Source organism: Notolepis coatsorum, assembly GCF_963971535.1.
Source record: "Notolepis coatsorum genome assembly, chromosome: 5".
NCBI lineage: Eukaryota > Metazoa > Chordata > Actinopteri > Aulopiformes > Paralepididae > Notolepis > Notolepis coatsorum.
In genome coordinates, this window is record NC_140169.1 from 107,897,086 (window position 1) to 107,924,598 (window position 27,513).

Here is a 27,513-nt window from a genome sequence, read left to right on the forward strand (position 1 = left end):
TGCTCCTGCCCCCTTCTAGAGAAAACAGCACGCACACACACACACACACACACACACACACACACACTGCTCTGCAGATTGTGTATATAGTCTATGACACACCGATCGTCAGGCTGTGCGGCTGATAGGCCATCTGATCCAATAGGTTTTGACACAAACGGCTCAGCGTTCCTCAATGCTATGGAACTAACTGTCCAGACAGTATTATCATTATTGTTATGTGTAACTGCTTCTCCTTCATTTGGTCATCGCTCTTCATGTGTGTGTCTCTCTCTCTCTCTCTCTCTCTCTCTCTCTCTCTCTCTCTCTCTCTCTCTCTCTCTCTCTCTCTCTCTCTCTCTCTCTCTCTCTCCCTCCCTCACCCCCTCCCTCTCTTTTTCTTTCTGTGCTTATTTTTCTCCTCTCTCCTCTCTCTCTCCTCTCTTTTTCTGTGTCTGTCTCTCTCTCTGTCCCCTCTCTCTCCTTCTCTCTCTCTCTCCCATATCTCTCTTTCTCTCTCCTCCTATCCTTCCCACCTCTCTAGTTCCTGACTAAAGGCTGTGAGACCTCGGAGATGACGCTGCGTCGTAACGGCCTGGGTCAGCTGGGTTTCCACGTCAACTATGAGGGCATCGTAGCCGAGGTGATGGATTGTTCTCTAGTTCATTTAAAAAAACGTTTTAACGTTTTAACGATTTTGTGTTAAAAGATCAAGAGTGGAACATTCTGAAAACAATCGTGTCTGTTCATCTGAACCTTTTACAGGTTTGTAATGTAATAAGGTTCCGTTTGCGCTGCTGGCAGGGTGTAAATCATGATGTGTTATGTCTGGACTATGGGGCAGTAATTTGGGGAAAATTACCAGCATCCTTTATCCGGGTTGAATGATTTGCTGGAATTACACACATACTGTGCTGTAACATGTAACGATTACATTATAGGACCTCCGCCTGTAAAACTAATCCAATTTGAGTCAGGCTTTAGATTGGACATACTGTACACTGTAGGGGCCTCATTACAGGGGGGGGGGGGGGGGACTATCTGAACAAAGCCTTAGTTACTTACTGCATCTTTTAAATGTGTGGAACCACTTGGAACCAGATTATTTAAGGAACACTTCCTGGAACATTTGGTAGGAATAAGGCAACTATAAAAGAAGGAATCAAATCAAATCAAGTGTATTTATAAGGCCCGACAACACACGTTAATGTCCCCATGGGCCGGACACGTCTTCTTTAAACAAGTCAAGAAGAAACATCACAAAACAAAAACACCATGAAATCCAAAATAAAATGTAAAATAAATAAAAATGAATGCAACACTCCCAGACATACCCCACGCGAAGGTAAGGAAAAACTCACAAAAAACCTATAGTAATAGGAACAAAGCACCACAGGCAATGTGGAGGGGAGAAACCTTACCTTAGAAGGGCCGTTCACGGGGGGATCTCCCTTCTTAGATGTCGGTGATAGTAGTGTTGCTATAAAACAAGCGAAACAGTTGGTAAGTATGTACATATACGTGTAATGAAACACAAATAAGTACATGCAATAGCAAAAGGAAGGGTCATGATGTCAAAATACCAGAGTTCTATACTCTGCTTGGTGCCAGACTTTGGTGCCCGTTCTATTAAAGCTTGTATTAGTTCAAAATATACTAGCTATCATCAACCAATATATCAAACGTTAGCTAGTTAACAATGCAACAAATTGTCAATGATTCTGATATCCGAGGTAATAACCTGTTTAAATTAGATGGCCGGAGGGGGGCAGGTGGCGCACGGAGATTACGTTCGTCACCAACACCGGGAGACACTAGGATTCGCCTGTTCGAATCCAGCTCCCGGCGTTGCTATCAGCTTGGCTGTCCTCTCACGCTGATACAATTGGCTGTATCAGGGGGTGGGAAGCTGAAGGGTGGGTCCTGGGCGTTGTGGACAGCGACCCCTACAGTTCGGTCGGGGCGCCTGCTCAGCGAGGGTTGGATCTGAGGAGAGATAGTGTGGCCTTCCACACGCTACACTCTCCCCGGTGAGAACCTGCGCGGCCAGGTTGGCCTGCCCCAGGCTGCACATGCGTCGGAGGAAAGCATGTGACAGTCTCCGGTCTCCCGGACCAACAGTAGGGGAAAGTACGCAACAACCAGGAAGGGGGGGATGGGAGAAAAATCGGGAAAAAGGAGGGGAAGAAAGAATTAGATGGCCGGTCCCATTCAACTCACTTCAACTCTGCCCATCTGAACGTTTCCACACGTTTCACGCGCTACACAGTGACTGGATGACTCTTCCTTCTTTTATAGTTTCCTGGAACTATATGGTACAACACGGGTTCTGACAACACAATGTAATGGGTCTCACTCAGGTGGAACCCTACGGGTACGCGTGGCAGGCCGGCCTGCGGCAGGGCAGCAGGCTGGTGGAGATCTGCAAGGTCACCGTGGCAACGCTGACCCACGAGCAGATGATCGACCTGCTCAGGACCTCGGTGACGGTGCGGGTGGTCATCATCCCACCACACGAAGACGCTACGCCGCGCAGGTACCTGGGGATGGGGTGTGTGTGTGGGATGATGATGATGATGAAGATGATAATGACACGAAGAAGCATTTGCAAAAGAGAAGTGAGAGATGGGAACATCAACTCCTCTGTGTGACATTATTACCGAGGAAGGAAACAACCACTATGCAACTATGATAATACTATGATTAAAAACATCAGTCGTGTAAACACTGTCATCTAATTATGTTCCTTTGATTAAAGGTGCTATTACTGTAGATACAATTTTATGTAGAGTAATCTTTTTTTATTATTATTTATTTTAAATAAAATATCCATAGAGCTTTTTAGAAAGGTGTGGAATAAAAGTATTGCTTTCCCCCCCCAAAAAATATGATTGATTAATAAATGTATCATTTAAAAACATTTTGCGGGTCCAAAATGTATTAGAAAGGTGCGGAATAAAAGTATTGCTTTCCCCCCCCAAAAAGAGTATTGTTTCATTAATTGATCATTTAAGTACATTTGACTCGTACCAGGGAATGCATTGAACTCAACCACAAAAGCCTCTCTTCATGCCGCGCCCCCCTCCTCTCCCAGGGGCTGCTCGGAGATGTACCGCATGCCCGTGGGGGAATACAAGGGCAGCGGCGGCGACGGCTCCTTTGAGTACAAGTTCCCCTTCCGCAACAACAACAACAAGTGGCAGAGGACCTCCAGCAGCCCCCTGCAGTCCCTGACCGCCTCGCCGCAGCCCCACACCCCCAACCGGGCCGTCAGCCTGGGCAGCTCAGTCGGCAAGACCCTGTCGGCCGAGAGGCTGGAGAGGGGCGCCGCCATACCGCGCAGCGTCAGCAGTGATGGGCGGCCGCTGGATACCAAGAGGTGAGGAGGCCGCGTGCGTGTGTGTTATTCCAAAGACTCCAATGTGGAATTTATTAGTGGAACTTTTGCACATGTAGGTCCTCCGTGGACTATGGTCCATGGTCTTCCTCACTTGCAATCAACATGTTTTTATTACGAGCAACATCTCAGTACAAGGACCTTCATCAGGTCATCTTAAAGTAGAAATTATTACTAAGTTTAAACCTTTTTTGTGTTTTTAATGATGATGCAGCCAAACATGTATTGAAGTCGACGGGTCACAACCTGGGAGTTGAGACGACCCAGTGTGTTGATTTTAAGAGTTTCTAAGATTATGGATAATGTTTCTTTTTCATCTCATGCAAATATGCTACAGGTATGACGTGTTCATTCTCTACGATAATGATAATATTTCTTTTTTTTCTGAAGTTAACGAGTGCAGCATTTGTGCTCCGTTAATTGGTCAAGTGAAAGAATCATTTGAAGTCATAGGGGGTACATCCCCGTGATTCTAGGGGTTGTGAGACGAGCAGATTGAGAGCCACTTAATGATGTGTCTTGTCGTTCATACGGGACGTGTAGCGGAGACGCAGAATAACAATCAATCTCTTGTTCCTATTCCAGGAACAATAGCTCTTTTCTTTCTCTGTTTGAATGAATCATGTTTATTTCATCTGCTTTAACTACTCAATCTCCCCCAACATACAAAAAGTCCACCATTTTCATCCCAGCTTCCTCTCTGTGTGTGTGTGTAGCAGGATGTCTCCAGGCAGTGAGAGCTATAGCCTGGCCTCCTCCATGGCTCTGGGTCGTTCTCCTCACAACCGCAGCTCACCCAGCAACCTGTCCTGCTCCAGTGACACCTCCGTAGGCTCCTCCCACACCTCTGCAGGCTCCTCCCACACCTCCACAGGCTCCTCCCACTGGAGACAGAAGTCCATGCCTGAACAGTAAGACACACACACACACACGGTGACACTGTATGTGTGTGTGTGTGTGCATGGAAGGAAGCAAGCAATGTGTGCGTTTGTGTATCTTAAGGCCAGGGATTGCATGTGTGTGTGTATCAGGGTTCGCACAAGGTCCTTGAAGTGCTTAAAGTGCTTGAGCCTGGAATTCCTTGAAAACAGCCCATTTATTTTTTACAAGGTGCTTAAAAAGTCCTCGAAATTTAAATCAACCATTTGCATTGAAAGTTTTGTTGTAAAATTGTTCTGAATCAAGAATTATTATTATTTTTAAGTGTAACTAATTCTGAAATTTGTTGGATCCGATTCTTTTTCTATAAAAAAACGGCATTTAAAAGTGAATTGTATCCTTTGAATGCCCTTTTAAAATGGAAAATAGTGCTTGGAAAAGTATTTGAAAGTCCTTTCATTTTGCAATGTCTGTGGGAACCCTGTGTATGTATTTATGTGTGGAATGAGGTAGTGTGTACATTTGTATATCTGAATGTAAATGCTAGGAATTGTGTGTGTGTGTGTGTGTGTGTATGTGGTATGTGCATGGAAGGGGGTAGTGTGTGTGTATGTAAAGGGGTGTGTTTTCTGTGTGCGTTGGGAAAGCAGCTCCAGTCTTCTCTATGACTCACTACATTAAATGGTTTCGCCCCCAAATGTTTTACGAAGCAGAGAAGTTATTGTGTTTCCGTCTCATTTAAATTTCTCATTTGTTTTCTCTTAATTTCCCCTTTATTGTTTCGATAGTCTCGCAAACAACCGCAAAACACATATCGAACTATTGCTGTACCGAATGTCATTTTTTAACATTCGAAGCTTCGATTGAAGTATTCGTACGAAGCTTCAAATGTCTATAAAAAATAAAAAATACTTAAAAAATAAAAAGATTATTAGTTTTTTTCTTTTTATATAAACTAAATCCTCAATTTGAATAAAGTGATTAATCTGATTAAATTAGTCTTTTTCTTATTTTTCTTTTTATTACAATTTTTTTTATTCGAATGTTGATTTAGAATTCGAATGTCAACATTATGATCGAAGCTTCCAAGCATTCGGTACAGCCCTATATCGAACTGATGGTAAATCGGTAGTTTGTGACCCTTTAATTTACATATAATCAGAAGGGGGGGGGGGGATATCATGTTCTCAGAGTAAATTGATATGATTTTGATATTCATAGTCAATTATCCAATCCATGAAAGATTTGTAGTTGAGCAGGTTAATGATTCACTATGATTCAGTTCTGTTTTTGATACGATGGATAGTTGATTAACACTTTGAGTGCCACGGACGCGTTTTGTCGTTAGTTCATGCCACCAGTTGAATGCCAGCAACGCTATATAGCGTTTGTTTGTCGTATTTCTTTTTATTAGCGATTTGAATTCATATTTCATCAATCCAGCCTCACACTAGTGCTGCAGACTCAATACCGCCCCCTATCGTCTCTGCGTCTCTACATTTCGTAGCCGCATTTCTGCAGACCCCTCTCTGATTGGTTGAACTCCATTTCTGCAGACCCCTCTCTGATTGGTTGAGCGAAGCCCCTCTATGATTGGTTGAGCGTCATGTGAGCGAAGCCCCTCTCTGATTGGTTTAGCTCGTCACGCGGTAAAAGGCAGATGTAATGTTATCATATCAAGAAGATAAGCAGAAATGTACTACAGATTCGCGTATAACGTTATTTATTTCCCGTGACTTCGCGGTTTATTCATAACGTTATGCACATTTCACAACACAGCCAGCTGTTAGAAACTGTACATTGTAACATTATATAACATAACGTTATGTTATTTCGCGGTTATTTCGCCAGTTTATTCACATAACGTTATATTGTTTACACTGTCTTTCTTCTATTATAACCCTCCCAAATCATATTCAGAAAGTATCACAGAGACTTCTATTGACCAAGGAATTAGTTATTATTTCGCGGTTTATTCACATAACGTTATATTGTTTACACTGTCTTTCTTCTATTATAACCCTCCCAAATCATATTCAGAAAGGCACACACAACATATTCCAGTTAACGGTATATTTTTTTAATTATTCGTTATGGCGTAATCAATACTTCCATGCATATAAATTGCGTTCGCGACCTCCATGTTTTGGGGGTAGTCATCAGAAACCTCGGATCCGGGATTCGCTCCCATCCGTCGGGCAAGAACTGTGGGTTTTCAGCCTCTCTCTCTGGAGCTTAACGGAGTTTCCTCCGGAGTTTCTGGAGGAGCTTGTCGCGGCTCATGCGCATGCGCACGCTCAACCAATCAGAGAGGGGCTTCGCTCAACCAATCAGAGAGGGGTCTGCAGAAATGGAGTTCAACCAATCAGAGATGGGTCTGCAGAAATGCGGCTACGAAATGTAGAGACGCATCGTCTCTCTGTTTAACTGCACCCCATTGGATTAGACTGATGGGGGTGGGGGGCTGGTCCAGCCTCCTCATTTAACTTTTCCGGCGAGGCATCTGAAGAGACCCAAGTGATCGCCGAGCCGGAAAACGCGTGGAATACATATTCACAGTACCCAACGCTGAATCAATAAACACGATCGATATTTGGAATGACGATCAGGAATTGGAATAATCTTTTTGGAGAACATCTGATCTGAGGTAAGCAATTTATTTTACCAGTCTTGGGGTAATCGGATCTGTTTTGACCTATATATCAGCGTGTGCCCCGTGTGCCCCGTGTGTGTGTGTGTGCGCGCGCGCTGATCAGGAAATGAGAGAATATATTTTTCAGATCGCTTATATAGCGTGCATAAGTACACATATACTATCGATAATCTAGCGTTTATTTGAAAACGATTCATAAATAGGCCGAAAAATTACAACGTTTTTTGTGTATGCCAGAATATTCCAGTAAATGCCGTTTATCACGGAATCTATATATTTTCCTGAAAAACTAGGGCTTTTCAAAATGCTATAAAACGGAAATTAACCGATTAAAAAAAACAATCCGTTTCGACAATGTTGACTGCAACCAAGTCATTGATAAACGACGGGCAGATTAGACACATTTAAAACAGAGATTATGCGTTCACAACGCTATCAGTGAAGTGGGTGCTGGCATTCAACCACGTTTTACCATGTTAACAAGTGGCAACCAAAGTGTTAATGGACACATTGACAGACAGTCTCCACATTAACAGAACTATCTGTCAACCTGTGTACATTACCTGATCAATATCTTGCACAAATGTTTCTCTCTTGTAAATATATATTTGTATTCCTATTATTTGTTTGACTGTAGTACTTTTTGGATCTGTACAGTAGTACTTGTTTATACTTCTACTTTCTTATTTTTTCTCTCTGTTTATTGTGTGCACCAACATACGAAAACAAATTCCTTGTATCGTGCAAACGTACTTGGCAATACATCTGATTCTGATGTGATTAGATTAGATTAGATGTTATTGTCATTGCGGAGCACATGTACAGTACAACTAAATGAAGTTGGCATCTAACCAGAGTGTAACGTAACGGATGTGACTCAGTGCCGTGCAGGTCTGAGATAAGTGAAAGTCTGTTTTGATCCTGGTTGCAAGGAGAAAATCATGTTAGTCCGAAACCATTGAGCAATATTTTCCAGCCAGGAGAAATGTCAATGTTGGTAATAATGGGATTATATTGACCTTTATGAATAGTTTGTTAATTTCATTTGTTGATGATAATAGTATGTAATAAGTAATGGATAATCAACATTAACAAGTAGCTGTGGTTGAATGGTTTTAAGGCACAACGTGGAGGCAAAGAACCACCTGACACACAGCAGAGGGAGGCCGCCTCCACAAAGTAACGCACACCTACCAGTCGATTATTCCACTTATACCATGGCCACTTCCCAAAAACCAAAAATATGTTCCATTTATTCATATTTCCAACATTAAAATATAAATAAATATGTTATTTATGCTTCGCTCACTGCTGACTTTCATTATAGTCCCTCTGCTCCACCTTAGCAACTTCTTGACAACCACCTGTCACTTGACTGATGCCAGTGACAATGACTCAGAAAGCTAACTTTATGCTAGTAAGCCTTTCTGTCAACAACTTTGCCTATGGTTAACAAACAGTGAATATAATCTGACAGTGTGTTTTACAAAAAGGCTGGCTTGCTTGCCAGGCACCTCATTGTCCCCAAATCAATAAATTGTTTGGCAGTTGGCGCTGTGTGAGGCCACGAAATGCGTATAAGCCAATGAAAACGATGGGGACGGGGTTTTGAGCTAAACTTGCTTGGGAATAGTTAGGATGCGAACAACGCGTGCTATGATAAGTGAAGGGATTATGCCGGAGCACATTTGGCTGAATAGGGAGGTGTAGTCTGACGTCACTTTAGTTTCCTGTGCGGTCCACCCATATAGGGATTTATCATTGGGACGATGTATTATCGGCTATTGTAATAATTCTGCCTCATGAACATTGGCAAGCTTTCCATTTTTGCACAAAATGAATTCCCTTCTATCACTAACATTATTGTTTAAGCTTTTTTGGTTGAAATAAAATTTGACGTAATTCTTTTACGATTTATTGTGAATTGTTTCATGTTGAGCTATAGATTGTGGATGAATACACACAGAAAGGTACACCATGCCAATGTTCATGTTTTTTTCTTTTTATTTTAAACGAGACAATTTAGAAATGTGTCCATTGGAAATACATTGCAATTTCAAGCGAGGTGGACCGGCCGGAAACAACAATGATTGATACACTTAAATGTTATGGTTTTAATCCCCTGGGCCCTGGCTTTTATGTGGATGCAGAGTTATCTGTCCTCCAGATCTCAGCAGGTTTAGTTCAATGGCAGCCTGTCTAGTAGTAGAAGTTTGGAGTGTGGTGTTCCACAGGGGAGCTCCCTATGGCCTCTGCTCTACTCACTGTTCACCAATGACCTACCGTGGGCTACTAAGAATGCCAAATTGGTCTAATATCCTGATGATTCCACATTGTATTATGCTTCTCCATCAAATGGTATGCTTAACACATTCGGGGCCAGACCCGAGATATCCCGGGTTAACTCGCCATGCGCTGGGCGCCGAACCCGAGAAAAGTCGGGTTTTAATCGTTATTTCTTTTATTCGCTATATCCATTCATAATTCATCCATCCAGCCTGATGTTATCGTTGGGAATGTGTCTGAGATCGCGAACGTCCAATACCGCCGCCTAACGCCTTGCGGCCGCTATTGCACTCCATTTGAAACTATCTGGCTTGTTGTCTGGGCCGAGCTGCGGCGTGCAGGCGGGGTCTAAATACTCCGGCAAGACAAATGCTTATAACACATGCATCGACGAGGGTCGGGCCCCACCGGTTCGTGTTCTTTGGTGGATTACGTTGGAAACATGATCACGATCAGTATTTGGAATGGCGATCAGATAATTGGTTTATTCTTTTTGCAGTACATCATAGACGAGGTAAGGACTATATGTTATCAATCTTGCGTTGATCCGATAATTCTTGTGTCTGTGGTGTGTGTGTAACGTATCCCGTTGGTAGCGATCAAAGCACGGAGGGGTGCCCCCCCCCCTTTCATGCCTGCATGATGAAACATGATACAGATAATCTAGCGTTGATTTCAGATTGATTGTTGATCCAAGCGAGGAATGGCAACTTGTTTAGTGAATTGCACTAAAACGCTGTTTAGCATAGTTCCCTGGGATTACACAGGATCACTCTAAAACTATACTCATATTCACCACGGTATAAAACGGAAATGTATGGATGAAAAAATTATCAGTTTTTTGCATGTTGACCGGAAGAAACTCACTGACAATCGACTGTTATTAGATCCATAGCTATAATATTTAATATAGTTTTAGCACTGCAAACACCGGCATTTATCCCCATAGAACAAAGCGCTGGCACACAACGGCCATACGCCCATAGTGACCTCTGGCGTCCAATGAGTTAATGAGGTCCTGAGCAGAGAAGTTAATGATGTGAATGATTGGATAGTAGCTAACAGGCTTGTACTGAACATCTCTAAGACAAAAAGCATGGTGTTTGGATCGAGGCACGGGTTGTCTTGTAACCCAAAGCTTATTTTAAATTCATGTAACTCTATCGTTAAACAAGTTCAAAGCGTTAAGCTCCTTGGAGTGACACTGGATAGTACTCTATCTTGGTCAAACCACATCACTAACATTGTCTCAAAGATGGGAAGAGCTGTAGGCATTGCTAGAAAATGTGCTTCTTTTTTTGATCGTCCTCTTCTACATCAGATTATTCAGAGTCTAGTCCTTCTTCTTCTTTCGTGTAACCTGTGTCATCTTGATAATTGTTCGGTGATCTGCTCATCTGCCACCAAAGGTGAGATCAGGAGACTACAGGTAGTCCAGAACAGGGCAGCACGGTTGGCTTTGGGTTGCTCACTAAGGTCCAATGTGAACCGTATGCATGCTGGTCTCTCCTGGCTCACAGTTGAAAAAAGGTTATCGTCTAACTCGCTTGTATTATGTAAATCGGTCATTAACAGTAAGACTCTATATGTTGTGTTTGAGCAACTTGTTTACAGAAGCTCTATACAGGACCATAATACGAGAGGTGCCAGAAATGGTCAGTTTGTACTCCCTCGTCCTAGAACCAATGCTTTAAAGCGGTCTTTTATTTATAGGTGCATAACACTCTGGAACAACCTACCTAGTTATCTCTACACTTTTAGTAAATCGATTTTTAAAAAGAAACTCAAATCTCACTTTCAGCTGTTGCCTTAATGTGTGTATTCCATTTGTGTATGGGTTGTTGCCTATTTAGCCTACAAGTTTTCTCATTTTGTATCTTTAGAAATGTATATTTATTGTATGTTTTAGTTAATTGCTTTGTTTTTTTATTTCTATCTATAGCATCTGTGAAAGTAGCTTACTTGCTGTATACTAAATCCTTGTTTTTATCTTTTGTATCGATCTATGCATTAATTGTTATGTATTATGTTGTGTGGAGTGGACCCCAGGAAGACATTTATAGTGGTCAGTTGTGTAACCAGGTAAATTAAAAACATTAACATCCTAAGGAATCTGCCTCCAATTCTTTCATTTGGGATTTAAAAGTATTTAACGAGATTCATTTGTTGAGTTTTAAAGTCATTCTCCAAGTATTCCAAGCCAACATAAATGCCCAATTTTCCAATTTCCATAAAGGGACAGAAGGCATGAAGACGTCCTGTGAACACAAAGTTTCCCCTGATCCAAACTGAATACGTGTTAATAAGCAGGCCCCACTAAAGTGTGTGTGTGTGTGTGTGTGTGTGTGTGTGTGTGTGTGTGTGTGTGTGTGTGTGTGTGTGTGCGTGTGCGTGTGTGCTTGATTTCAGGTTTGCAGGCAACCGGCACTCTCCCATGTCCTCTGAGAGACAAGTAGTAGGAGAAGGTGGGTCGAGTGGCAAGTCCACACCCAACTGGCCCAGAATGGAGGAAGGAGGAGGAGGAGGAGGAGGAGGAGGAGGAGGAGGAGGAGGAGGAGGAGGAGGAGGAGGGTCAACAGGTGAATCCATTAACACTATTATAATAATAATAATAATAATAATAATAATAATAATAATAATAATAATAATAATAATACATAAACACTATTATTATTAAAAAGCAATTGTCCTATTTCACCATTACATTACTAATTTAATATGTGAACAATGCTAACAATAAAAGCTGTATTGACATTCTAAACAGACTTTTTTACATTTCAGTCATAGCAATTGTGAAATCACGCGAACGAATAAACATGATATCTAAATGGTTTAGTTTACCGTGTAGCCGTTCGAATAGCTAGCGAAGTCCATATTAATTTTGATTGAGCTAACCCCGCTCCACATGACCATCTGTTTCTATAGCAACGGAATAGTGAAACAGGGCATTCTGTTTCAACATATTTACATTTAGGGTGCGTTCGTTATATGCAACCAGGTGCTCCGAGTGAAATAAAGAGCATTAGGTTTCCATTGAAACAGAGTGAAAAATAGCAGAGGGATATGGCAATGGTTCAGATAATAGACGTGAGGCGGGAAAGATGAAAAATATCAATAAATGTATCAAATCAAATGTATTTGTATAGCCCGAGGTCACATGGAATTGCCCCCATGGGCTGTAGAAGTCGAGAAGAAACATCCCAATAGATCAAGAACAAAAGCCACCATGAAATCCAAATATGCGACACTCCCAGACTTTCTCCAATGAAGATAAGAAACGACTCACTAAAACCTAGAAATAGGGGGGGGAAAGCACCACAGGATGGAGGAGACCTCAGATGGGCTGTTCTAAGTGTTGCTATGGATGATAAGATGGATGGAGAATAGAACAGGTGAATAATTGGTATGTATGTATATATATATATACATGTAATGAAGCACATATACATACATACATACGTGGTAGCAATAGTATCTAAGGTACATAAACATTAAAAGAAATTCAAATAAATGGAGCTAAGAACAACAACAAAAAGAAGCATAGGAAAACGAGCATCATCAGTTAATGTTTGAGCTCCAACTCCCTCCTGCAATCGAGTACATTTGAAAAACGCTGTGACAAGTTGTGATCTGACGGAGACTTAATTTCACTGTTGCTGAGTGTCATGCTCGCACGCTAGCAAGTATAGCCAGCTAGCTCCATACCATTAACTACCATTGTAAACATATTGGAACTAAGGCTCTGCTGCTGCTGCTGCTGCTTTGGCCAGAGGGTCTGGAGTGATGCTCTGAAGGAATGAACGGGAGTTCTGATGGAGTTCTGATGGCGCTCTGATTATACGAAGCGTCCACTTTGTGTCCCCGAAGTGTGTGCTGGAGCTCTGATTTACTGTGGGAATTCATTCTATTTAACCCTTTCACCGCCACACGACAAAGGGTTAACCCTTTCACTACCACACTACAGAAGGTTAACCTTCTGTAGTGTGGTAGTGAAAGGGTTAATGATGATTCTAATCTAATTCTATCGACATATTTTACATTTAGCCTGTGTGCATCGTACAGTGCTTTCAAGGGCAACTATAGTTGTAAACATGAAGTACACACTCTAGAGCAGTATGTTTGCACTTTGAGGCACTATGAATATTAATACATGCCACAGACGGCATAATAGGGTAAATGAAATGCCCTATTGTTCCTGTGTCTTAGTTGGTGCGGATGGCTGTTGGAGACGGTAAATGCTTGTACTTAGTCCTGCCCACTTTGTTCTCATCAATCTGGGCTGCTTTGAGCCTTGAAACGGTGCGTGGGGGTGGGGGGGTGGGCACCACACAGTGCTTCAAATTGCCTCGCTTGTGTTTAGAATTTCTGCTGGTATTTTGAAGGTTCAGTGCAGAGAGGCAGCAAGAGGCGCGCTCCCACACGTTTCACGGAGAGGGAGGGTGAGAGAGAGAGAGAGAGAGAGAGAGAGAGAGAGAGAGAGAGAGAGAGAGAGAGAGAATAAAAACAAAGTGAATGTGCCGCTTCTCTTCCTCACTCCAGATTGTTTTGTGTAGACTGAAAGAGCTAATTAGAGTGTGTGTGTGTTCTGAAATGAAGATAAAATCAGGACAAGCTACCTGATTTACATCCTGATTTAGTTTTAAAAGCTATTGAAGTGTGATGGTTAGGGTTAGTTGCAGAATGCATGTAAGTCTATGTAATGTCCCCATGTTTCACATACACAAATGTGTGTGTGTGTGTGTGCACGTGCGTACGTGCGTACTGTACGTGTTCATCATCTGCCAGGTCTTTGGCCCCTCCTGTGTGAAGATGTTGGCTTTGACGGCACCTTTGTCTCTGAAACGCATCATCATCATCATCATCTAGTATACGGTAGTCATTCAGTCAGCCTGGAAAAAGGGTCTCATACTTAGAAAGAGAGGCCATCAGCTCATAATGCACACTGAGCACAATTAGTTGATCCCTCCCTGCCCTCTCTTTCACTCTCTCTCCCTTTCACTTTCTACTCTCTCTCTCCTTCCTGCCTTCTCCCTTTCACTCTCTTTCACTCTCTCTTTCATTCTCTCTCTCTACTCTTTCTCTCCTATCTGCCGTCTCTCTTTCACTCTCTCTACTCTCTCCCCCCTGCCCTCTCTTTTTCACTCTCACTCTCCTCCCTGACTTTCCCGTCTGAAAACCATATTGATGGCTGTACAGTATGTTGAATCTTTCTTTCATTTGATTTCCTGCCAGTCGTTGATATTTGCGAACACTGCAGCTGGGAATCAACTGGGAGCCTAGCAATGAACCCCCCCCCCCCCCCCCCCCCCCCAAAAAAGCCCTTTCTACTTTAGTATTTTTGTTCTGGTTGTATGTGAAGGAAAGGGCCCAGCGGGAAGTGCAGAGAGCTGTGTGTTATTTGTCAGCTGTGACCGAGAGGTGAGAAGAAGAAAAAAGAAGCTTTCTCAGTTCCCTGTGGTTGCATAGCAACACTCAGTCAGCCAACTCACCGTGTGCAGATATACCGGTACAACCTTGATGTCAAATCGTGTGTGCTGTGTGTGATGCTATCCCTGGTTCCTGGCTAACAAGGGACCTCTCCCTCTCCTCCAATAGAAAGCACACAGATTACCTCTCTAGACACGTGCCCTTGGCTAGGTGTGAGCTCCATTGGTTTGTGGGCTGGACACATAGTATATACAGTACAGTAAGGCACCATAAATACCTGCTGAGAGATATGTTCCTCTTGTTCGCTCACAGAAAGTGTGACACAAAAGTATAGTCCTACAGTATTTAGACCTATTGTCTGTGGAGAATGGTAGAGATCGCTTGCCCACATAGAGACTCGCATCATACACAACACGTTACACACTGTACATCACTCTAATTGGTGCCAAGAAACTGCCAGTGGCTTTTTATCATATGGACCACATCATTCACCACAGGCCCATCTCTCTCTCTTGCTCACAAACACACTGGTCCCTCTTGTAGTTGCATAACACCTAGTTATTTACACCCTGGGTTTTCTTTCAGCACACACACACAATGAACACGACATGTTTGAAGACTGACTTTTCCTTTGACGGTGACTTGTGTTTTTTTTTTGGTGGGCAGAGCCATGTCACAAATGAAAGCAAAGAAGACACCCATCTCAGTAGAACAATAGGCTGAGATGATTGAGCTCCTGTGGGTTATCACGGTTGTTTCCTGGTTTCATTATGTTTGTGTGTGCATGTGGGTGTGCAGGCGCAGGGTTCCCGCTGGTCGCAGAGCTTAATTTCAACTCGATACTCAATTTAACTATGTAGTGTCTCCAATGTCAGGGAATGCTTAGACGTATATTTGAAGTTTTAGAGGTATATTCTAGGCAGAGAAAGTTGAGGGATTTCATAAATTCATGAAGGAAGTCATGGAATATCAGGGAATTTTACAAAAGAGTCAATTTGCAAGAATCTACCAGTAGGTATTTAACATTTGTATTAAACACACAAACATATCGGCCATATTTATACTGTACATTGTTGTGATTAGCTTCATTAACACAGCCTCACACACCTGCTTGATGAGGTGTGACGATGGGCCCATTCTCTTCCACGTTAAAATGTTTCTATAAATGGTAAATGGTGCATTTATATAGCAATTTTATCCAAAGCGCTTTACAGTTTTTGTTCCTCACATTCACACAACGACGACAGAGGCAACCATGCAACGTGCCAACCTGCTCATCGGGAGCAATTAGGGGTTAAGTGCCTTACTCAAGGACACTTCGACACACTGCCAGAGAGGAGTGAGAATCGAACCGGGAACCTTTCCGAATACCAGACGACCACTCTACCCCCTGAGTTACTGTAGCCCCCCTTTCTATAAAAATACCACTTCAAGAACTAAAATAGTCAAAACAACAGGCAGAATACATTAATGTTATACAGACATGATTACCTGACTTGTTCTTTAACTGCAGTAGTTCTTAGATGCTTCCTGAAGGGGACAACGGAGCACAGTGGGAGAGAGGATTAAACAAGGATGATGTCTACATTAGTGGAAATCATGTTCTCTGTTTGAATTGACGACCTATTGAGTTCATGTAGCTATGACGGATAAACCTCAAAAGAAGATTTTCTTTGGTCTGACATCAAGGAGTTTGGACTCTCCATCAAAGAGTTTAGTGGGCTAAGTACTAACGTTACGTCATGTGTGTGTCGGTATGTTGTGGAATATATGTGTAGGATATCATTAAATAACGTTACTGAGGTTGGTCGGGGCGCCTGTTCAGCAGGGAGGGGATCTGGGGGAAATAGCGTGAACCTCCGCACACGTTACGTTCCCCCAGTGAAACTCCTCGCTGTCGGGTGCAAAGAAGCGGCTGGCGACTCCACATGTATCGGAGGAGGCATGTGGTAGTTTAGTGTTCGGACTGCTGTGGGGAAAAAACTTTTTGTGAAGCGTATGTGTTCTGAAGGATCAGATTAAACCGAATATATATATTTATTTATATATATTTAATTGTATTTGTATATCCCCTGATATCCCTTGTATATTCCTTGTACAATATGCATTGAATATCCCTTCTAGTCTACTGAACATCCCATAATAGTCTCCATTCTACCATTGGACGAGACCTTGGTGCCAGGTCGCCATACCCCTCAGACCAGGTTCAATCGTACCGCTCAACATGTATGGACAAGTCCTAGTTCCGCATAGGAATATGTCTACCGCACCACTAATGGTACTATTTGTTCATAGTGCGTATATATACTGCGCTATTAAAGTAGAGCTTTCTTTTAGTCCAGTTCCTTACCCTCCAACAGAGTGACAGACGCAAAAGCCTCCCCGCGAACCACGTGTGGGCAGTAAGGCCAATTCGGCCCAGTATCGGCATTGAGACATCGTGTATATTAATATTTGAATAGTCATATTTGGCACTATATCGTCGAGTTGGACGTATTCTATTAAGCTAATAATAGTCTATTCATATGTAGTGCCTCGTGCGGTAAGAGTTCTATAGTAATCAGCACCCCCATCGTTTCGGGCATCAGCTGGACGCTTATCCAGGGTGGTTGACCCCACGTGAAGCTGCACCCGAGGAGCTCCAGGCCAAAGAGCGAGTGGACCTGTATATTGGATTATTCTACCGACGACGGCTAGCCTTCCCCGGCTTGGATTATGCTTTGAGTACTTTGATTATTCTATGGATAAAGGCCAACACTGCGGTGTGTTGGAAATACCCCCCCCCGGAGAGGACGACAGGTGAGAAGACGCTCTACACGACGAGGTCGCCTCACGTCTCTCCATCGTGGACCGGAGGACGCCGGCCACAGAGAGTCCAACTGCTTTCATCTGTGGATCGAGGATCGCTGGGCACCGGGTCGCACGACTGTGGGCTCTCCCAGGATACCCTCGGCCAGACGGGATACAGCCAGACTCTACCCCCCCCCTCCAGCTGTCCTACAAGCAGTCGGAACCTCCCCCTAGTGTATCCAGCTATATAATCATTCAAGTATCATTGCTATTGTTCCCTAAATATTCCAGGTTGTATATTTGCTTCCTGCGCAATCAGAGATTGGACATTCGATATTGATCTACCTACGAATGCTCATTTGCCATAAAAGTGCATACTATTTCAAATCATAAATGTAATTAAGTGATCGTTGTACATACCTTTTGCTATGTATTATTATTAAACGCAGACTTTCGACTTGGTACATTTGTGTTGGATCCGTTTCATCAGGTGGGAGTGTTTATCATAATTATTTATACCTAGTACTGGGTGGCCAGAGTCTAAAGTACAAGAGGTAGTGGTAGTAAGTATCATATCTAACAATACAGTCAGGGAATTGTACCCCTCAGTTACAATTGGTCCTTCGAGCCGGATGGTAATCAGTGTAATATTAATATAGTGTTATTAATATTAAAATGGCCTATGATGAACACTCCACGAAACGATCCTCCTAACCAACAACGCCCGCGGCGCAAACGACAGCTCCCTCAGTACCTAGAGGCTTACGCTGTCAGTCAACAACCTAGTCTTCTACCAACAGTAAACGCGGTAAAACTAGAAAGTAAAATTATGTCTAACCCTAACAACCAGGCTACCCCGACCATAGAGGCCCCTATGGGTTCTAACGTAACTGACCCAGCTCACGGTGGGGACCAGGGGGAACCAGACATGACTTTACACCCCGCCAATACCGAAGAAGTAGTCCCCGACGAGTCCCGGGAGGAAGACAACACTACCGAGAGAGAACTCGACCAGGAAGAAGATGAGGAGAGCACCGTGGAGATAGAGCTCCAAGACTCCGCACGGAGTACCCCAAGGGACGGCTCCCCTATACAACCGTCTTCTCCCAGCGAGGCAGAGAGGACACTACAGCAGGCATTCCTCGTCAGCCTGAAAGCCTCTACTGAACGCGATAGACTCCAGGGTGAACGCGATCGATTGCAGATACAGCAACGGAGCGAAGAAGAGCACATACGCCTGGAAATAAGACGCATTCAGATGGAAGAGAATATGGCAAGAGACCGGGCCGACGCCCAGCGCGCCGCCACCGGTGCCCAGAGAGAATCGGATCTCACCAAGCGCGAAGCCGAGCGCGACAGAGCACAAGCGCAACTAATAGAACAGCTGATCAGAAGGACAACACCCCCTCCCTCCACCAGAGGCTCCAGGAACTCGTCTAGACATCACTCCAGGGCGGCATCCCCTAGCCGAGTAAGCGACCCTGAACTTGACCAACAGACGAGGTTTATACCCCCCGCAGACCCCCTTCCCCAACCGGTCCAAGCGAGACCCAGCCACCGGGAAGGAGCAGCATACACTGCGGAGAGGCTAAATCAGAGACTACAAGCCCTGGATGACCTAACGGAAGACGAAGAGGAAGAGGAGGAGAACCACGCCCGACGACAGCACAGTACTCTACCGGACCAGGAGGTCCAGTACAGCCCAGGCTATACCCCCGCGGAGCTGCGCTACAGACCCCCGACGCTATTCACGGGTGAGCACGACGCACGACCCGCACCGAGGAACAGCACCTGGACCAGCGGGCCATGGTACACAGCCGGTACCAGCCCACGCCAAGGAGCAGGAGGAGACTCGCCTAGGAGGCCTCTCCCCCAACGCTCGCCGATGTATCAACAATCCGCGTCATACATTGGCACACCTATGGTACCAGACTTCACCCAGGAGAACCGGGCCCAGTATACGGAGCTCCGCATGTGTCTGGAGACAATGTTGGTGGATGTCATTGATGAACGCCATAAATACGCGATACTACTGAAGCATTTAAAGGTACCCCGCGCGCACAACATAGCGCTCGCCTACGCCACTTCCACGACCCCATACACCGCAGCGCTGGTAGCGTTGGACCAGAGATATGGACGTATATGGGATTACGTGATCCAGGAGATCAGGCACATCGACCGCCTACCCCCAGCAACAGACAATCGAGCACTGGACGACCTGTCCATCAGAGTGCAGTCCCTGGTAGGGATGCTGGGAGCGCAGAGGGAAAAGGGTAGGCATGAACTATATGCCAACTCAAATGTAGAGAGGATCTTGGAGAAGCTACCGCCCGCCCGACAGGAGCGCTTTAGGCGGCAGAGAGACCACCGAGACCCTAATGGCCCCGAACCGAACCTCCTCGATCTAGCCGACTTCCTGGCGAGAGAAGTCAGCAGCTTACGGCTAGATACATTCGGACGGAGCACCCCTGGCTCCAGAGAAGGAACCAGGAGACTAAATGATGGAAGAAGATCGGTGACTGTCATGCACCAATCGGAGTCAGTGCCAAGCAGTAGGAGCCACAGTACCCCCTCAAGAAAGGAGAAGTGGAAGATAGTGTGCCCCTACTGTGAGAAAGAACACTGGCTGTCACAATGTGACTCATTCCCCAAGATGAATGCGGAGGAAGCGAGTCAATGGATAAAGTCCAACAGACGCTGTTTTCGCTGTGCGCGATCACACATGGCAGCCGAATGCCGCTTAAAGAAAAAGTGCAGTCGGTGCGATGGAGCCCATCTGGACATACTCCACGACAGTAACAGACGGCGGCCTCCACCCGCACCATCAAGCAGCAAAGCAAGCGTCATGTACATCGACCCCGCCAGCAGCAGCGGAGCCAGAGTGCTCTTAAAGGTAGTCCGTGTGACATTGAGCTACCAGAATAAAGTCATGGACACTTACGCCGTCCTTGATGACGGGTCAGAGAAGACCCTTCTGCTCGCGTCCGCTGCGGCCCAGCTAGGGCTGCGGGGGAGCGAAAACCAAATGACAATTCGGACAATAAGAAGAGATTTGAAAACGATAAAGGGCGAGAATGTCTCATTCTCTATCGCAGCAAGCGGCCAGCCCGAGCGACGGTACAGGATTACAGACGCTTTCACCAGCCAAGAAATAGGACTGTCGCGGTACACATACCCCGTAGCCAAGCTGATGGAGAAATATGTACATCTACGCAAGCTACCGATCCCACTCATAGACGGTGCTACCCCGACACTGTTGATAGGCTCCGACCATGCAGACCTCATTGTCCCGATGGACCGGGTTCATACCGGACCCAGAGGCTATCCTGCAGCAGTCGAGACCCGCCTAGGATGGACTCTCCAAGGCCCACTCGCCAAATCTCTCAACCGAACCACAGCCACTAGCTGTCTCCACTCCCGAGTCACAGAGGGAGACACCGCACTCCTGCAGCATGTAGAGAGGCTATGGACCTTAGAACAAATGCCCTTTAAGAACGAAAAGAAAGACATTCGCTCTAAAGACGACATCTACGCCATTAACCTCCTCGAGACGGGAACAAAGAGAGTCCCAGTCAGCGGCGTGTTGAGATACGCCACGCCACTCCTGCGGCGGGAAGGGATGCCTACCTTTCACGCAAAGAAAGACGCCACAGAGCGGTACCTACTAAACACAGAGCGGCGCTTAGCCAAGGACCCCGCCCAAGAAAGTGTATACCGCGCTGAGATTGAGAAGCTCATCACAGCGGGACACGTCACAAAGATTGACATTAAAGAGGCCGACCAGACGACTGAATCGTGGTACGTGCCCCACCACAAGGTTCATCACAACGGCAAAGACCGCATCGTGTTTAACTGCAGCTACCAGATCGGATCCCAAAATCTGAATAAAGAGCTATTGCCCGGTCCTACACTCGGCCCCTCCCTACTAGGCGTACTACTCCGCTTCCGCCAGGACAAGGTGGCTATCAGCGGGGATATCAAAGGGATGTTCCTGCAGGTGAGATTAGTAGAGGAGGACAAGCCCCTGTTGCGGTTCCTATGGAGAGAGAGGCCAGGAGATGAGCACCCAGCCATCTACCAATGGGAAGTTCTCCCTTTCGGAACTACATGCAGCCCATGCTGTGCTACATTTGCACTACAGAGACATGTCGCAGAGGACCCAGCAGCGGACGAAGAGGTCCGACACAGTGTGAAGAACAGCTTCTACGTAGATAACTGTCTACAAAGCGTTTCGACCCAGGAAGAAGCCGAGGCTCTCCTACATAAACTCCGCGCCTCTCTGATCAAAGGCGGCTTTGATCTCAGGCAGTGGGCCAGCAGCGATCCGCACGTACTGCGCAGCCTCTCCTCCGAGGACAAGGCAGCGAGCAGCGAGACCTGGATGGCCACAATCCCAGGAGAAGCCCAAGGGATGACACTAGGACTAGTGTGGCGCTTCAAAACAGATTCGCTCCACTATAGACACAAACCCCTGACCACGGAGCAGGGAAGGTCGACGGCAATACCGACCACCAGACGGAGTGTGTACAGAACACTCGCCCGACAATATGACCCGTTAGGATGTATACTACCGTACACCACCAGGGCAAAGATGATTGTACGAGCATTGTGGGACAAGGACCAGGGCTGGGACGACCCCATTCCCGCACACCTTACATCCACCTGGAGAGAGTGGGAGATGGAACTCCACTCACTCCCAGGCGTTAATATACGCCGAAGCTACTTCCCACCCACGGTGAGGCCAGAGACATGTAAAATGGATTTACACGTCTTCAGTGACGCCTCCGAGGTCGCCTACGGATCAGTAGCCTACTTGCGGCCCCAAGAAGAGGGGGGAGAGATCTACACAGCATTCATCCTCGCCCGCTCGAGAATAGCCCCACGCAAGCAACAGTCTATCCCACGTCTAGAGCTCTGCGCAGCCCTCGCAGGAGCGCATCTAGCCACGCTCATCCAACGTGAGCTCACCATTCCGGTGCATAGAACAATCCTGTGGTCAGATTCCACGACAGTACTCGCCTGGATCAAATCGGATTCATGCAAATACAAAGTCTTCGTGGGAGTCAGAGTCACTGAGATTCAAGAGTTAACCGGAGAGTTAACCGGAGAAGCAAACTGGCGCTATGTTGATACAAAACACAACCCAGCTGACGTCATCACCCGGGGAATGTCCCTAGATGACTTAACCCGTCATAACATCTACAGTGACGGACCAGCATTCCTCAAGCTCCCGGAAGGAGATTGGCCCACGCCCACCCCGAGGGAAGTAAGTGACGAGGAGGCTGAGAATAAGAAACCCATGTTCTGTGGATTGAGCACTGTTGTCTCCGCAGACCCCAACATAGACGATTGCATTACCATAGAGAGTGCGCAGCAACGGACATTCCTGCGGCACCACCCAGAGATTAAGTCCCCCGCTGATATGTCAGCAGCTGACTACGAGGAAGCAGAACTGCTTCTACTGCAACGAGCCCAGAGAGACTCGTTCCCCGATGAGCTGGACTGTCTACAGGGAGGAAAGCCCGTCCCATCAGACAGCAGATTGATTCATCTGGCCCCCGAGAGTGACACACATACCCTCATCAGAGTGGGTGGTCGCCTGCGGAGAGCCCCCAATTTACCGGATGACATTAAGTACCCGATCGTATTGAACAGCCGACACAAGGTCACAGAGCTGATTATAAAGAAATACGACGAGGATGTACACCACGCAGGAGCAGAGAGAGTCTTCGCGGAAATCAGACGTCGTTACTGGATACTTCAAGGAAGAGAGGCGGTGCGACGCTTCCAGCGAACCTGTCTAGACTGCCGAAAGTGGCGCGCGCAGTCCAGCATACCACAGATGGCTGACCTACCTCCATGTCGCCTCCGACTCGGCGACAAGCCATTCCACTCAACAGGCATGGACTGTTTTGGCCCGCTGCACATAAAGAAAGGAAGAGGCACCGAGAAGCGGTGGGGTATTGTATTCAAATGCATGACCACCAGAGCGATACATATCGAGCTCCTTCCGACCATGAGCGCAGACTCATTCCTTATGGCCTTCCGAAGATTCACATCACGGAAAGGAAAACCGTCTACATTATTGTCCGATCACGGGACAAACTTCAAAGGCGGAGAAAGAGAGCTGAGGGAGAGCTTCCAAGCTATGGGCCCAGAACTTAAGACCCACCTCGCTCCAGCCCAGATTGACTTCCAATTCAACCCCCCAAACGCACCCCACTTCGGTGGAACTTGGGAACGAGAAGTACGTTCTATAAAGACAGCCCTGTACGCAGTACTTGGGGCCCAGACTGTGGCGGAAGAAGTCCTAATGACAGTCCTCACGGAGATTGAGGGAGTATTGAACTCAAAGCCCCTCGGTTACGTCTCCAGTGATGTAGCAGATGTCGACCCAGTCACCCCCAACACCCTCCTGATGGGGCGGCTAGATCCCGCGTTACCCCAGACAATGTACCGGCCTGAAGAAGCGAACGGCCGACGAATGTGGAGGTACAGCCAAGTATTAGCCGACAAGTTTTGGAGCAGTTTCCTACTGCACTACCTACCGTCTCTACAGACCCGCCAGAAGTGGGTAAAAGAGAGAGACAATTTGACGGAAGGAACAGTCGTCATGATTATTGACCAGTCACTACCCAGAGCTATGTGGCCGGCTGGCCGCGTAAGCAAAGTGATCACCGGTGCCGATGGCAAGGTCCGAGCAGCCGAAGTACTCGTCCAGGGGCGCATTTACACCCGTCCTGTGGCGAGGCTCATAGAACTGCCCCGACTCCCAGACACAATCGATGATGACCATGACCCTATGACTTTGTGAGTTGACTGACCCTTACAGCGAACCCTTGAGCGGTAGACAGTGCGGTTAATCTGTCTCTGCTTAACTAATTGGGTTGGGACCAATTAGGGGGCGGCTGTTCTGAAGGATCAGATTAAACCGAATATATATATTTATTTATATATATTTAATTGTATTTGTATATCCCCTGATATCCCTTGTATATTCCTTGTACAATATGCATTGAATATCCCTTCTAGTCTACTGAACATCCCATAATAGTCTCCATTCTACCATTGGACGAGACCTTGGTGCCAGGTCGCCATACCCCTCAGACCAGGTTCAATCGTACCGCTCAACATGTATGGACAAGTCCTAGTTCCGCGTAGGAATATGTCTACCGCACCACTAATGGTACTATTTGTTCATAGTGCGTATATATACTGCGCTATTAAAGTAGAGCTTTCTTTTAGTCCAGTTCCTTACCCTCCAACAGAGTGACAGACGCAAAAGCCTCCCCGCGAACCACGTGTGGGCAGTAAGGCCAATTCGGCCCAGTATCGGCATTGAGACATCGTGTATATTAATATTTGAATAGTCATATTTGGCACTATATCGTCGAGTTGGACGTATTCTATTAAGCTAATAATAGTCTATTCATATGTAGTGCCTTGTGCGGTAAGAGTTCTATAGTAATCAGCACCCCCATCGTTTCGGGCATCAGCTGGACGCTTATCCAGGGTGGTTGACCCCACGTGAAGCTGCACCCGAGGAGCTCCAGGCCAAAGAGCGAGTGGACCTGTATATTGGATTATTCTACCGACGACGGCTAGCCTTCCCCGGCTTGGATTATGCTTTGAGTACTTTGATTATTCTATGGATAAAGGCCAACTGCGGTGTGTTGGAAATACCCCCCCCGGAGAGGACGACAGGTGAGAAGACGCTCTACACGACGAGGTCGCCTCACGTCTCTCCATCGTGGACCGGAGGACGCCGGCCACAGAGAGTCCAACTGCTTTCATCTGTGGATCGAGGATCGCTGGGCACCGGGTCGCACGACTGTGGGCTCTCCCAGGATACCCTCGGCCAGACGGGATACAGCCAGACTCTACCCCCCCCCTCCAGCTGTCCTACAAGCAGTCGGAACCTCCCCCTAGTGTATCCAGCTATATAATCATTCAAGTATCATTGCTATTGTTCCCTAAATATTCCAGGTTGTATATTTGCTTCCTGCGCAATCAGAGATTGGACATTCGATATTGATCTACCTACGAATGCTCATTTGCCATAAAAGTGCATACTATTTCAAATCATAAATGTAATTAAGTGATCGTTGTACATACCTTTTGCTATGTATTATTATTAAACGCAGACTTTCGACTTGGTACATTTGTGTTGGATCCGTTTCATCAGGTGGGAGTGTTTATCATAATTATTTATACCTAGTACTGGGTGGCCAGAGTCTAAAGTACAAGAGGTAGTGGTAGTAAGTATCATATCTAACAATACAGTCAGGGAATTGTACCCCTCAGTTACAGTATGTGTTTGGTTAAAATTTACCTGTAGCGACCTGAGGGCATGCGCTGGAATATGTGACACACATGTGACACATACCATTTACCATAACATGCCCCTCTCAACAGTACCGGTACATTCAACACAGATTGTAAATCCGCCAACAACCCATACGCTTTTGCTGCCTTCGCTGTAGTAACAGATTACTGTCTTCACTGTAACTGAAGCTGGTAAGCCTTCTCAGATTACTGTCTTCACTGTAACTGAAGCTGGTAAACCTTTCTCAGATTACTGTCTTCACTGTAACTGAAGCTGGTAAACCTTCTCAGATTACTGTCTTCACTGTAACTGAAGCTGGTAAACCCTCTCAGATTACTGTCTTCACTGTAACTGAAGCTGGTAAACCTTCTCAGATTACTGTCTTCACTGTAACTGAAGCTGGTAAACCTCAGATTACTGTCTTCACTGTAACTGAAGCTGGAAAACCTTCTCAGATTACTGTCTTCACTGTAACTGAAGCTGGTAAACCTCAGATTACTGTCTTCACTGTAACTGAAGCTGGTAAACCTCAGATTACTGTCTTCACTGTAACTGAAGCTGGTAAACCTCAGATTACTGTCTTCACTGTAACTGAAGCTGGTAAACCTCAGATTACTGTCTTCACTGTAATTGAAGCTGGTAAACCTCAGATTACTGTCTTCACTGTAACTGAAGCTGGTAAACCTCAGATTACTGTCTTCACTGTAACGTGCTGGTAAACCTCAGATTACTGTCTTCACTGTAACGTGCTGGTAAACCTCAGATTACTGTCTTCACTGTAACTGAAGCTGGTAAACCTCAGATTACTGTCTTCACTGTAATTCAGAGCCAGGGGACCCGTTGTTGTCTAGAAAAACATACAAAACTCACCTCCTCCTGTATGTGTTTGTATGTTTCAGAAGCCCCTGTCTCCAAGTCTGGACCAGGCTACTCTGGAGCTCCCCGCATCCAGAGGCAGGAGCAGGTCATCCACCTGTCCCCCAAGAAGAGCAACCAGGTCAGGCTCTACACCGCCTCGCACTCTGCTGCTGGCCTCCACTGGGTCCCAGAGAGCCTGCTCTTAAATTTATTCTCAACTAGGATTGGGGCTCAAACTTATTTCACATGCCTCTCTCTCTCTGTCTGTCTCTGGAGTGATGATGTATTGCGCAAGGGCCCCATATGAATAACATATTAGGAGCACTTGTTTCAGACCAGTTTGTTCAAATAAATTCAATGAAGTGAAGTTGGCATGGCTAAATGCCATCCACATATACGCCCACTTCACCATAATCCATTCACAAAACAGCACGTTGAGTTTTCACCAGTTCCCCCGCCCCTCTACAACTTTTAAAACTCACCTTACCAAAATGGCACTGGCTTGAAGGGAATTGGCAAAGTCTTCCAGAGAGTAGCGATCACAAGGGTATTAATCCCAAATTATAAATCAAAGTTGGTTATCAGAACATCCTGTGTTGCTCCTTTGTCTCCCGTCTAATTGTGTGAAGTTGCATCTGTTCTTGGGAGGTTGCGTTCTAGTCATCTCTCTCTCTCTCTCTCTCTCTCTCTCTCTCTCTCTCTCTCTGTCTCTCTCTGTCTCTCTCTCTCTCTCTCTCTGTCTCTGTCTCTCTCTCTCTCTCTCTGTCTCTCTCTGTCTCTCTCTGTCTCTCTCTCTGTCTCTGTCTCTCTCTGTCTCTCTCTGTCTCTCTCTCTCTCTCTCTCTCTCTCTCTCTCTGTCTCTGTCTCTCTCTGTCTCTCTCTCTCTCTCTCTCTCTCTCTCTCTCTCTCTCTCTCTCT

General features: G+C 45.7%; 1 protein-coding gene across 1 annotated transcript in view; it reads left to right on the forward strand.

Moving 5' to 3' along the window:
* The window catches only part of sipa1l1 (signal-induced proliferation-associated 1 like 1), a gene marked incomplete at its 5' end in the record, with an annotated part of 105,439 nt that overhangs the window by 51,885 nt on the left and 26,041 nt on the right, over window positions 1–27,513 (forward strand). The window contains 6 exons of the mRNA XM_084314215.1: window positions 524–622; window positions 2,340–2,515; window positions 3,074–3,358; window positions 4,096–4,287; window positions 11,604–11,722; window positions 26,637–26,734. Coding sequence (XP_084170341.1) covers window positions 524–622; window positions 2,340–2,515; window positions 3,074–3,358; window positions 4,096–4,287; window positions 11,604–11,722; window positions 26,637–26,734 — 969 coding nt within the window. The remainder of the gene's footprint in view (window positions 1–523; window positions 623–2,339; window positions 2,516–3,073; window positions 3,359–4,095; window positions 4,288–11,603; window positions 11,723–26,636; window positions 26,735–27,513) is intronic.